Source organism: Podarcis filfolensis (assembly GCF_964270895.1).
Source record: "Podarcis filfolensis genome assembly, chromosome: 4".
NCBI lineage: Eukaryota > Metazoa > Chordata > Lepidosauria > Squamata > Lacertidae > Podarcis > Podarcis filfolensis.
In genome coordinates, this window is record NC_139607.1 from 83,873,496 (window position 1) to 83,887,328 (window position 13,833).

The 13,833-nt window shown below is 41.8% G+C and overlaps 2 protein-coding genes across 2 annotated transcripts; both read left to right on the plus strand.

The window, feature by feature from the left end:
* Positions 1-2,354: 2,354 nt before the first annotated feature.
* LOC310760488 (disintegrin and metalloproteinase domain-containing protein 20-like) lies at positions 2,355-5,714 on the plus strand. Its single transcript, XM_083609124.1, has one exon. The coding sequence runs from the start codon at positions 2,968-2,970 to the stop codon at positions 5,122-5,124; it is 2,157 nt and encodes a 718-aa protein (XP_083465250.1). The 5' UTR covers positions 2,355-2,967; the 3' UTR covers positions 5,125-5,714.
* Positions 5,715-8,351: 2,637 nt separating this feature from the next.
* On the plus strand, positions 8,352-12,519 carry LOC310761727 (disintegrin and metalloproteinase domain-containing protein 20-like). Its single transcript, XM_083611855.1, has one exon. It carries the CDS (start codon positions 8,380-8,382, stop codon positions 10,585-10,587), a length of 2,208 nt encoding a protein of 735 aa, XP_083467981.1. The 5' UTR covers positions 8,352-8,379; the 3' UTR covers positions 10,588-12,519.
* The last annotated feature ends 1,314 nt before the right edge of the window (positions 12,520-13,833 follow it).

Genomic DNA, 13,833 nt, shown 5'->3' on the forward strand with positions numbered 1-13,833 from the left:
CATACTCCTCTATCATATCCTCTCTTGCATGCCTGTCTTTCTCACACCACCAGCAACTGACAGCAAGCAGTGCTGACCACGTGGGAAAGACCAGGAGAATTGACTCCATGCTCATGGCAACTGCCATGGGTGCCAGTGGCTTCAAAGGAGATATGAGATTTATAAATCCCTTCAGCTGTCCTGAGTCATACTGTTGGCACATATATTTTTTCTAGAATCATGTAATGGGCAGTCTGGCTGTCTCTAATAAGTAGCTAATTAGCGCTTTGCTTTTTAGATCTTTGGTAGCTCTGGGGAGAAAATATTCCACTAGCTGAGCATCCAGCTCTATGTGCTGATTAGTTCTATCTTTCAATAAGATCTTCTGATTTTGGGGGAAGGTCTCAGAAAATTTTCAAGATAATTTGAAGTGAGCTCAGAATAACTTGCCTATCTCAAATTCAAGTATTCAGACACAACTGTGAGGGAGAATATTATGGGAAACCTGCTTTCACCCAGGTCAAAAGGTAGCCCTTACTTGCCCTCTGAGTTTATAGAGGGTTTACAAATCCCCCTGTATTTAACTCCCATTACATGTAAAAATGGCTCAAGACTTGTGTATTTAAAACACCAGTGCATATAAATGCAAAATATTTTTTGCACTTCACACATTAAAGATTTTATAAATCTAATACTGGGAAACCAATTAAACAGTATTCTAGCATATTTCTAATTAACAGAGCAAATTTTGAAATAAATTGGGGTTTTCCTCAAAATGAACTATTTTTAGGGAAGCCAATACACTTTTTGATAAAACTAAGAAATGTCAACAACCTCAGATACGCGGATGACACAACCTTGATGGCAGAAAGTGAGGAGGAATTAAATAACCTTTTAATGAGGGTGAAAGAGGAAAATATGGTATGAAGCTCAACATCAAAAAAACTAAGATCATAGTCACTGGGCCCATCACCTCCTGGCAAATAGAAGAGGAAGAAATGGAGGCAGTGAGAGATTTTACTTTCTTGGGCTCCATGATCACTGCAGATGGTGACAGCAGTCACAAAATTAAAAGACACCTGCTTCTTTGGAAAAACCAATGAGAAACCTAGACAGCATCTTATAAACCAGAGACATCACCTTGCCAACAAAGGTCCATGTAGTTAAAGCTATGGTTTTCCCAGTAGTGATGTATGGAAGTGAGAGCTGGACCATAAAGAAGGCTTATTGCTGAAGAATTGATGCTTTTGAATTATAGTGCTGGAGTAGACTCTTGAGAGTCCCATGGACTCTCAAACCTATCTGTTCTGAAAGAAATCAGCCCTGAGTCCTCACTGGAAGGAGAGATTCTGAAGCTGAGGCTCCAGTACTTTGGCCACCTCATGAGAAGAGAAGACTCCCAGGAAAAGACCCTGATGCTGGGAAAGATTGAGGGCACAAGGAGAAGGGGACGACAGAGGACAAGATGGTTGGACAGTGTTATTGAAGCTACTAGCATGAGTTAGACCAAACTGTGGGAGGCAGTGGAAGACAGGAGTGCTTGGCATGCTCTGGTCCATGAGTTCACAAAGAGTCGGACACGACTAAACGACTACACAACAACAAGATGCTCTCTGGTAATGCTAGATCCCCTTTCTAAAATATTTCACATGCCCCTAAGAGTTTTCATTTTCCTTACTTATTTAAGGATGGGAAGATCCATGGTTCAGTGGTGTACACCATATATTGTACGCAGAAGGTCCAGAATGAATCTCTTGTTGTATCTCCAGTCAAAAGGGGCGCATGGAATCTCCCACTAAGGGGGACCACAGTTTGGTGTGCAAAAAAGGAAGATGGGGACTGGGAGGGATTAGAGGGGCCATCCACTCTTTTGGGTGGTTTTGACTGAGCTGGTGGCCAGCACTCCCTGCTGGCTTCCCTTCTCTGAAGGAGGTGGACGAGTGAAAACTGTGGCCGGAAGAAGTACTTTGCTCACCTGGGCTTCTTCAACTGTGTCCTGCAGCAGCTGCCAGAATGAACCAAGTCAAACTGGAAATTGGAAGAGAACTGAGGTGATGGTGGTGAATTGGTGTGGGGGTGGGAAGAGCAGGGGAAGTCCAGTACCTGATAGAACAACTATGGCGCTGGAAAGTGAAGAGACCTGGGTGCCCATTGTGTGCCACTGAGGTGCTTCATTTGGGAAAGAAACTGTGGAGAAATTTGGAACTCAAGGCCTGGAGCAGGAACTCATCGAAGCTCCCGTTTAGGGAGGCTGCAGCTTGGTGTGCAAAAAAGGAAGATGCTGAGGGGATTGGGAGGGATTAGAGGGGTCAATCACTCTTTTGGGTGGTTTTGACTAAGCTGGTGGCCAGCACTCCATGCTGGCTTCCCTTCTCTGAAGGAGGTGGACGAGTGAAAACTGTGGCCGGAAGAAGTACTTTGCTCACCTGGGCTTCTTCAACTGGCCAAGTGAAGAGGAGGTTTTGCCTCAGAGCTGATAAGGAACTCAGCAATGCAAAGACGATTGTGCTATCACCAATTATTTTTATGTTTTGCATACATTTAAACACTAGTTGAATTGTCACAGAAAGTACTTTTAATGTTCCATACCTGACAACTGAGGACTATGACCCATCCAATGTATGAAGTGAGCTCATGTCCACTGACTGATTCTGAAATAGAACTTTTTAGTCCATGGGGTGCTATAAGACTCTCTCTTTTTTTGCTCTTCTTCATGCAACCCTCTCAGGCAGAAACTTCTTAGGAATGTTTTCTTCCCTGCTCTTCCTCTGCCATTCTGTTCCATCTTTGATCCTCCAAGCTCCGCCCACATTCCACAGATGGAGCACACTGGCAGTTGCTAGGCAACATATCTTCTTCCTCTTCTAATTCACATATAGCCTCCTTCCCATCTATCTACTAACCTGGTAACAACTGTTTGGAGCTTCCCTTTCAAGGATGAGATGCCAGAGGTGGTGCTTCAAGAGATAATTTCCTCGTTCTGGGAAAATGAGTGGCAGCCTGGCATGGCTGTTCATTATGTTCTTGAGGAATCTCCTGAGTGAGACTGGTGGCCAGACACCACCTCAGGGCTTTAGGTATGCCTCTTATGAGGTGACCATCCCAAGGAAACTGAGCTTCAGGTATGGACTACATGAAACCCTGGATGTCAGCTACCTGCTGCAGATTGAGGGGAAGGGCCAAGTGGTGCATCTCAAGCAGAAGAAGGGCATTGTTCCTAAACATTTCCCCATCTTCACATACAATAAGGAAGGGGACCTGCTGGGTGACTATCATTACATCAGGGATGATTGTTTCTACAGTGGCTTCATACAGGACAAGTCTCTCTCTTCAGTCACTCTCAGCACTTGCTCAGGGGGACTCAGGGGCCTGTTACAACTTAACAATGAGACATATCAAATTGAACCTGTCCAGCCATCTGCTACCTTTCAGCATGTGGTGTATCGGCTGGAAATAGAGGAGGGTGCCATGCACATGAGGTGTGGGTTGACGGAGGAAGAGCAAAGGCGTCAAGAGGCCATGATCAAGGACACAGAGCATGTGGCTGTCAAAAGTGCTCCAGCAGGACTCTGGTGGCCACACAAGAGACATGCAGAAGTGGCATTTGTGGTGGAGCATGAACGATATGTTAAGTTTGATAAAAATGAAACTGATATTGCTCTGAAAATTCTTGAGGCCATCCATGTTATAAATTCATTTTTTGAGCCACTGTTTCTTGACGTGTCTGTAGCAGGACTGGAGATATGGACGGAAAAGAACCTCATAGATGTTGATAAAAGTATCGGAGCCACACTTAATGCTTTCAGTATATGGAGACGTAACACTCTACTTAACCATCTAAAGAATGATGCTGCTCACTTAATAGTATACAGGTCGTATAGAGGTGTTATTGGAGTAGCATTTCTAGGACAAATTTGTAGTGAGAAATTCGCTACTGGTGTTGAAGTATCAAAGAATTTCAATTTGTTTGATTTTTCTGTGCTATTTGCCCATGAATTTGGACATAATCTTGGTATGAAACATGATGATTTTGTCTGTAAATGTGATCGACGTGCCTGCATTATGTCTGCTTGGCACTCAGATGTTGATAAGTTTAGCAACTGCAGTTACTATGAGTATTTCAGTCGAAGGAACTCACCTTGCTTGTTGATTCCACCAGACCGTGATCAAATCTATAACCTTGAATACTGTGGGAACAAAGTAGTGGAAAAAGGAGAGCAATGTGACTGTGGTACAACTGAGCAGTGTCGATTGGATTATTGTTGCAGGCCAGATTGCACGTTGCGTCCATGTGCCAACTGTTCTTCTGGATTGTGCTGTGACAGGTGCAAGTACCGTCCCCCTGGATCCATTTGCAGAAAGAGTATTAGTATGTGTGATCTTCCTGAATTTTGCACTGGAACTTCAGACCAATGTCCAGAAGACGTTTATGTACAAGATGGTGCCCCTTGTGGTGATGGAGTCTATTGCTATCATGGTCGTTGTAGTACTCCTAATGGGCAGTGTGAAAAGATATTTGGCAAGAAAACCATACGAGCTTCAGAGGATTGTTTCAGAGGACTGAATGCTCGAGGTGATCGCTTTGGCAACTGTGGCCTAAAACATGGTATTTTTAAGAAATGCAATGCTGAAAATATTCTATGTGGCCGAATGCAGTGTAGTAATATTTATGGGCTACCTACCTTGGAGGAACACCAAACCATCATTCAAACCACCATTGGCAAAAGTAACTGCTGGGCTACAGACTACCACAGTGGAATGGAGGTAGCTGATATTGGAGCAGTGGAAGATGGTACACCTTGTGGCACTGACATGATGTGTATTAGTAGGGAATGCAAGAACGTGTCCCTCTTGCAGTATGATTGTAATGCCACAAAGTGCCATAATAGGGGAATATGCAACAACCACAAACACTGCCATTGTTCTTATGGTTGGGCCCCTCCTGACTGTCTAAAGAAAGGATATGGGGGCAGCATTGACAGTGGGCCAATTGCAAAAAACTGGAATGGTGTCATTGTAGGTAGTATTGTAGGAATTGTGTTGGTCCTTTCCACGGTGATTGCTGCTGTTGGCATGGGTGTGTATTACAGGTTTGTGCTAAGCAACAAGGTTAGAAGAAAGAGTTCAAGAATCTCTCCATCATAATGAACAGAGGAACTAAAACCATTCTAGATCACAGAAGTGAACAATGCAGAAAGTTTTAAAAGGGTATGATGGGTATAATGAGCACTATTATATAACATGTATTTGACTCTGTAAGCATTGGTTCAGTTCATCTGAAATGGAAATATTCACATATGAAAATCTTTGGTTATACTTTCACAGTATGTTGAGAGTCTCTTTGTTGTTCAAGACAGAAGTCCTATCCTATGTTGAGTGGGAGAAATCTGTCCAGCGCAATGGAATGTTATCATACAGGAGGATACCATGCTAAAGAAATGCATGGATGCAGTGCTGGTATTTTTGATAACTCGGATCCTCTCCCAAGGTAACCTAGGGTGTACAGGAATAGAATCACAACCCAATCCTCTAAAGCCATTGAAATGCAATATTTGTACGTTTGTGGAGTGAATTCACATCTGTCTAGAAAGCCATTGCAAACATTATACCTATAACTTTGTTGGCAGAAATGTTAGTGTTGAAATGAGACAATATACTAAAAATATTATAAAACCACTAACACATAATATTTCAAAAAGCTATGATGGAAATAATGGTGAATGTTATGTAACATATTTGAGGGTGCAATCTTTTCATTAAAGAATTTTTTCTTTTTTTAACTTTTATTTTGCTTTAAACAGGTACATATAAATATAGACAAACAAAATTACAAAGGAAAATTCCTTAATAGTAATGAATTTTTTTTTAAAAAAAAACTAAAAAAAATATCGAAGTACATGACACAGAACATAAGCAACTATAGGAAAGATAAAAGAAAAGAAAAAAGAAAAAAAGAAAAAAAGAAAAAGAAAAAGGAAGATGAGCCAAAGCAGGAAAGCTCATCTATTGTACACTTCCATCAAGCTAACAACAGATCATTATTCTTATCAATTATCTCTATCTGCATTCCAAAGGAATTCCTCATCTTTGTATCAGGGAACATTTCTCTATGCGGTATCAATCTTAACATAGCCAGATCTTTCTTGCTGAGCCATCGTCCCCTAAATAATTATTTAAACATTCCCATTCTTCTTTCACCAATTTTTTGGTTTATCTCTTATTGCATCTGTCAGCTTTGCGAGCTCCAAGTACTCGCACAATTTGACTACCCATTCCTCTTTAGTGGGTGTATTTTTTATATTTCCAGTGTTTTGCCACTATAACCCTTGCTGCTGATGTTGCACACATAAATAGCCTAGTTTTGTTTTTGGGAATATTATCTGAAACCATTCCTAGTAAAAATTCTTCCGGTTTCTTGCTATATGTAGTTTTTATCAATCTCTGAGTTTATACACAGTTTACAAATGCCCCTGTATATAACTTCTATTGCATGTAAAAATGGCTCAAGATTTGTGTATTTACAACATCAGTGCATATAAATGCAAAATATTTTTTGCACCTCACAGATTAAAGATTTTATAAATCTAATACTGGGAAACCAAGTAAACAGTATTCTAGCTTACTTCTAATTCTCAGTTAGAGCAGATTTTGAAATAAATTGGGGTATTCCTCAAAATGAACTATTTTTAGGGAAGCCAATACACTTTTTGATAAAACTAAGAAATATCAACAACCTCAGATATGCAGATGACACAACCTTTATGTCAGAAAGTGAGGAGGAATTAAAGAACCTTTTAATGAGGGTGAAAGAGGAGAACGCAAAATATGTTATGAAGCTCAACATCAAAAAAACTAAGATCATGGCCACTGGGCCCATCACCTCCTAGCAAATAGAAGAGGAAGAAATGGAGGCAGTGAGAGATTTTACTTTCTTGGGCTCCATGATCACTGCAGATGGTGACAGCAGTCACAAAATTAAAAGACACCTGCTTCTTGGGAAAAACCAGTGAGAAACCTAGACAGCATCTTATAAACCAGAGACATCACCTTGCCAACAAAGGTCCATGTAGTTAAAGCTATGGTTTTCCCAGTAGTGATGTATGGAAGTGAGAGCTGGACCATAAAGAAGGCTTATCGCTGAAGAATTGATGCTTTTGAATTATAGTGCTGGAGCAGACTCTTGAGAGTCCCATGGACTGCAAGAAAATCAAACCTATCTGTTCTGAAAGAAATCAGCCCTGAGTCCTCACTGGAAGGAGAGATTCTGAAGCTGAGGCTCCAGTACTTTGGCCACCTCATGAGAAGAGAAGACTCCCAGGAAAAGATCCTGATGCTGGGAAAGATTGAGGGCACAAGGAGAAGGGGATGACAGAGGACAAAATGGTTGGACAGTGTTATCGAAGCTACTAGCATGAGTTTGACCAAACTGTGGGAGGCAGTGGAAGACAGGAGTGCTTGGCATGCTCTGGTCCATGAGTTCACAAAGAGTCGGACACGACTAAATGACTACACAACAACAAGATGCTCTCTGATAATGCTAGATCTCCTTTCTAAAATGTTTCACATGCCCCTAAGAATTTTCATTTCCCTTACTTATTTAAGGATGGGAAGATCCATGGTTCAGTGGTGTACACCATATATTGTATGCAGAAGATCCAGAATGAATCTCTTGTTGTATCTCCAGTCAAAAAGGGTGCATGGAATCTCCCATTAAGGGAGACCACAGTTTGGTGTGCAAAAAAGGAAGATGCTGAGGGGATTGGGAGGGATTAGAGGGGCCATTCATTCTTTTGGGTGGTTTTGACTGAGCTGGTGGCCAGCACTCCTTGCTGGCTTCCCTTCTCTGAAGGAGGTGGATGAGTAAAAACTGTGGCTGGAAGAAGCACTTTGCTCACCCGGGCTTCTTCAACTGGCCAAGTGAAGAGGAGGTGTTGCCTCAGAGCTGAAAAGGAACTCAGCAATGCAACGATGATTGTTCTATCACGAGTTTTTTTATGTTTTGCATACATTTAAACATTAATTGAATTGTCACAGAAAGTACTTTTAATGTTCCATACGTGACAACTGAGGATTATAACCCATCCCTGTATGAAGTGGCCTCATGTTCACTGACTGATGCTGAAATAAATCATGTTAGTCCATGGCGTGCTATAAGACTAATTTTTTTGCTCTTCTTCCTGCAACCCTCCCAGGCAGAAACTTTTTAGGAATGTTTTCATCCCTGTTCTTCCTCTGCCATTCTTTTCCATCTTTGATCCTCCAAGCTCCACCCCCATTCCACCGATGGAACACCCTGGCAGTTGCTAGGCAACGTATCTTCCTCCTCTTCTGATTCACATATAGCTCCTTCCCATCTATCTACTAACCTGGTAACAACTGTTTGGGGCTTCCCTTTCAGGGATGAGAGGCCAGAGGCGGTGCTTCAAGAGTTTATTTCCTCTTTCTGGGAAAATGAGTGGCAGCCTGGCATGGCTGCTCATTATGTTCTTGAGGAATCTCTTGAGTGCGACTGGTGGCCAGACACCACCTCAGGGCTTTAGGTATGCCTCTTATGAGGTGACCATCCCAAGGAAACTGAGCTTCAGGTACGGACTACAGGAAACCCTGGATGTCAGTTACCTGCTGCTGGTTGAGGGGAAGGGCCAGGTGGTGCATCTCAAGCAGAAGAAGGGCATTGTTCCTAAACACTTTCCCATCTTCACGTACAATAAGGAAGGGGACCTGCTGGGTGACTATCACTACATCAGGGATGATTGTTTCTACAGTGGCTTCATACAGGACAAGCCTCTCTCTTCAGTCACTCTCAGCACTTGCTCTGGGGGACTCAGGGGCCTGTTACAACTTAACAATGAGACATATCAAATTGAACCTGTCCAGCCATCTGCTACCTTTCAGCATGTGGTGTATCGGCTGGAAACAGAGGAGGGTGCCATGCACATGAGGTGTGGGTTGACGGAGGAAGAGCAAAGGCGTCAAGAGGCCATGATCAAGGACGCAGAGCATGTGGCTATCAAAAGTGCTCCAGCAGGACTCTGGTGGCCACACAAGAGACATGCAGAAGTGGCATTTGTGGTGGAGCATGAACGATATGTTAAGTTTAATAAAAATGAAACTGATATTGCTATGAAAATTCTTGAGGCCATCCATGCTGTAAATTCATTTTTTGAGCCACTTTTACTTGACGTGTCTGTCGCAGGACTGGAGATATGGACGGAAAAGAACTTCATATATGTTCATGACGGTATAGGAGCCACACTTAATGCTTTCAGTATATGGAGACATAACACTCTACTTAACCATCTAAAGAATGATGCTGCTCACTTAATTGTATACAGGTCATTTATAGGTGCTATTGGAATAGCATATGTAGGACAAATTTGTAGTGAGTATTGGGCTACTGGTGTTATAGTATCAAAGAATTTCAATTTGTTTGATTTTTCTGTGCTATTTGCCCATGAATTTGGACATAATCTTGGTATGAACCATGATGATTTGGTCTGTAAATGTGATCGACGTGCCTGCATTATGTCTGCTTGGCACTCAGAGGTTGATAAGTTTAGCAACTGCAGTTACTATGAGTATTTCAATCAAAAGGACTCACCTTTCTTGTTGATTCCACCAGACCCTGATCAAATGTATCACCTTGAATACTGTGGCAACAAAGTAGTAGAAAAAGGAGAGCAATGCGACTGTGGTACAACTGAACAGTGTCGATTGGATTATTGTTGCAGGCCAGATTGCACGTTGCGTCCATGTGCCAATTGTTCTTCTGGATTGTGCTGTGACAGGTGCAAGTACCGTCCCCCTGGATCCATTTGCAGAAAGAGTATTAGTATGTGTGATCTTCCTGAATTTTGCACTGGAACTTCAGACCAATGTCCAGAAGATGTTTATGTACAAGATGGTGCCCCTTGTGGTGATGGAGTCTATTGCTATCATGGTCGTTGTAGTACTCATAATGGGCAGTGCGAAAAGATATTTGGCAAGAAAACTGTACGAGCTTCAGAGGATTGTTTCAGAGGACTGAATGCTCGAGGTGATCGCTTTGGCAACTGTGGCCTAAAACATGGTATTTTTAAGAAATGCAATGCTGAAAATATTCTATGTGGCCGAATGCAGTGTAGTAATATCCATAGTGTACCTACCTTGGAGGAACACCAAACCATCATTCAAACCACCATTGGCAAAAGTAACTGCTGGGCTACAGACTACCACAGTGGAATGGAGGTAGCTGATATTGGAGCAGTGGAAGACGGTACACCTTGTGGCACTGACATGATGTGTATTAGTAGGGAATGCAAGAACGTGTCCCTCTTGCAGTATGATTGTAATGCCACAAAGTGCCATAATAGGGGAGTATGCAACAACTACAAACACTGCCATTGTTCTTATGGTTGGGCCCCTCCTGACTGTCTAAAGGAAGGATATGGGGGCAGCATTGACAGTGGGCCAATTTCAAAAAACTGGAATGGTGTCATTGTAGGTAGTATTGTAGGAAGTGTGTTGGTCCTTTCCACGGTGACTGCTGCTGTTGGCATGGGTGTGTATTACAGGTTTGTGCTAAGCAACAAGGTTAGAAGAAAGAGTTCAAGAATCTCTCCATCATAATGAACAGAGGAACTAAAACCATTCTAGATCACAGAAGTGAACAAAGCAGAAAGTTTCAAAAGGGTATGATGGGTATAATGAGCACTGTTATATAACATATATTTGACTCTGTAAGCATTGGTTCAGTTCATCTCAAAGGGAAATATTCACATATGAAAATCTTTGGTTATACTTTCACAGTATGTTGAGAGTCTCTTTGTTGTTCAAGACAGAAGTCCTATTCTATGTTGAGTGGGAGAAATCTGTCCAGCGCAATGGAATGTTATCATACAGGAGGATACCATGCTAAAGAAATGCATGGAAGCAGTGCTGGTATTTTGAATATCTCATATTTTCTCCCAATGTAACCTTGAATGTACAGGGATAGAATCACAACCCAATCCTCTCAAGCCATTGAAATGCAATAGTTGTACGTTTGTGAAGTAAATTCACATCTGTCTAGAAAGCCATTGCAAAAATTATACCGATAACTGTGTTGGCACATATATTTTTTCTAGAATCATGTAATGGTCAGTCTGGCTGTCTCTAATAAGTAGCTAATTAGTGCTTTTCTTTTTAGATCTTTGTAGCTTTGGGGAGAAAATATTCCACTAGCTGAGCATCCAGCTCGATGTGCTGATTAGTTCTATCTTTCAATAAGATCTTCTGATTTGGGGGGAAGGTCTCAGAAAATTTTCAAGTTAATCTGAAGTGAGCTCAGAATAACTTGCCTATCTCTAATTGAAGTATTCGGACACAACACAACTGTGAGGGAGAATATTATGGGAAACCAGCTTTGACCCAAGTTAAAAGGTAGCCCTTACTTGCCCTCTGAGTTTATACTGGGTTTACAAATGCCTCTGCATATAACTCCTATTGCACATAAAAATTGCTGAAGACTTGTGTATTTAAAAGACAAGTGCATATAAATGCAAAATATTATTTGTACTTCACACATTAAAGAGTTTATAAACCCATTACTAGGAAACCAAGTAAGCAGGAGTCTATATTACAGTAAAACATAGACAATAAAAGGATTATTTATAATGAATATCAGTGAACATGGTAGATGCAGAACAACATATTTATTGGACTTGGCTTGATTACATTTGCAGCATTACTCAAGTTGAGTGATTAGTATATACAGCCTTCTCATTTTATGTCTAAATGTATGGAATACGGAAGGCCATGTTTCTGTACTGGAACAAGGGGAATGCAAAACGATGTTGAGAAAGTGGCTAGACTATCTAATATAAAATATACAGGTTTATAAAAAGAGCTTTCGGGGCCTTAAATTCTGGAGGCTGCGAAACTGTGTATAAAGTGTATAAATTCCCCCTTACCCAGCCGCAACAATGTCATATAATTTTTATAAAGACTCTCTACTGTACAATTTAGGTTGTCTACTCATTCTGCACTATGAACAAGCATTATGTTCCTTTTACAAATATTAGAGAAATTAATGGAAGGACAGCCTAGTGAAGATAGCTAAATGGAACACCCATTGTAAGAATACAAATACCTCTAATTACCAGATGATGGGAAAACCATCCCCAAATGGTTGTGTATGTGAAGGGTGTGTGTGTGCCACTGGAGTAAATCTGAGTTTTTGAAGTACCGAAGTTTAAGACAGCCATTCTGTGCCCATGTACCCTGGGAGAAAGCTAGACTAAATTCAACGGTCTTGCCTCTGTATACGGTAGATTGTTTGAGGAGCAGGTACAGTGGTACCTTGGGTTACATCCACTTCAGGTTACAGACTCAGCTAACCCAGAAATAGTATCCTGGGTTAAGAACTTTGCTTCAGGATGAGAACTGAAATCGTGCTCCTGCGCCACGGCAGCAGCAGGAGGCCCCATTAGCTAAATTGGTGCTTCAGGTTAAGAACACTTTCAGGTTAAGAACGGACCTCCGGAACGAATTAAGTACTTAACCCGAGGTACCACTGTATATGCTGCGGGAGGTCTGCTTCATATACTTAGGGAATCGTAACTCGTTCTGCTCACCCAGTCGCTTTGAGCCCTGAACTTGATAAATTGGCTTGCAAAATCATCAGATCAAGAGAATTATCAGCTGCTTGGAATCACAATCAGGGAGAAGACAATTCCAGTTAGGTTCACTGCAAGAACAGGGTGCTGGACTGTGTTGAGCCTTTGATCTGATCCAGCCAGGCTCTTTTTATGAAAAATGTAGAAGAGTTTGGACTTGATATCCCGCCTTTCACTCCCCTTCAGGAGTCTCAAAGCGGCTAACAATCTCCTTTCCCTTCCTCCCCCACAACAAACACTCTGTGAGGTGAGTGGGGCTGAGAGACTTCAGAGAAGTGTGACTGGCCCAAGGGAAATTCGAAGCCAACGTGTCAATGCACTATAGCCTCACAATGGCCAGTCGCACGCCGGCAGGAAGCCTGCAAGCAACACTTGAGTGCAACTGTGCTCTCCGCCACATGTGATGCCCAGCACCTGGTATTCAAATGCATTTTATCTCCAACAGTGTCCTGCTTCTGAACTTCCCAGAGGAAGTCATGGTGGCCTACATAGACTTTTGCTCTGATCTAGCGTGGTTCTCATTTTCTAAGCTCTGAGATTGATTGCTCTGCAATTCATCCTTCTCTCACAGGACATTTTGTCAAGATCAGGTGGTGGTTGCTCTTTTTAAAATGCCATTAAGATCCCCCAAATAAATTCAAGCACAGCATGCTTACGGCTTTCATGATTACACATTTTATGCATGGAGTTATAATTAAAAACCAGTCTTTTTTCAAAAATGCTTACAATTATAATATGTAGAACTGAAGCCCTATGTAGGAGGGGGGGAATGTTATTTTGCATGTTGAATCGAACAAATGGTTCAGAGAACGAAGATTGGACGACCTTCTGCCAAGTTGGTTTGTAACATATGTGCAGACAGACACCACTGGCTTCTCTAAATGTTTTGGCATAAAACATGATTGGGAATATTAAGAATGAGGAAAATATTTCTGTGAGTCTAAGAAATATTTAACGTTATGAGTCAGTGCTTGAGGAATAGTTGGGGGGAAACGGCTTCATGGTACTGTTGGCAGGAGCACCAAAGCAGAAAATCAATAGAAATAACAGAAGTATATCTTCAGTAGTGACGGCGAGAGGACGAATGAGCAGGAATGTACAAATCAATATCACAGAGCTGGCCCCAGGCTTTCGGGACTTACTGGGCACCCTCCTAACTTCACCCTACTATGTATTCGGTGACATCCAGCACATCAGGACTTCAGGGCATCCTAGACTG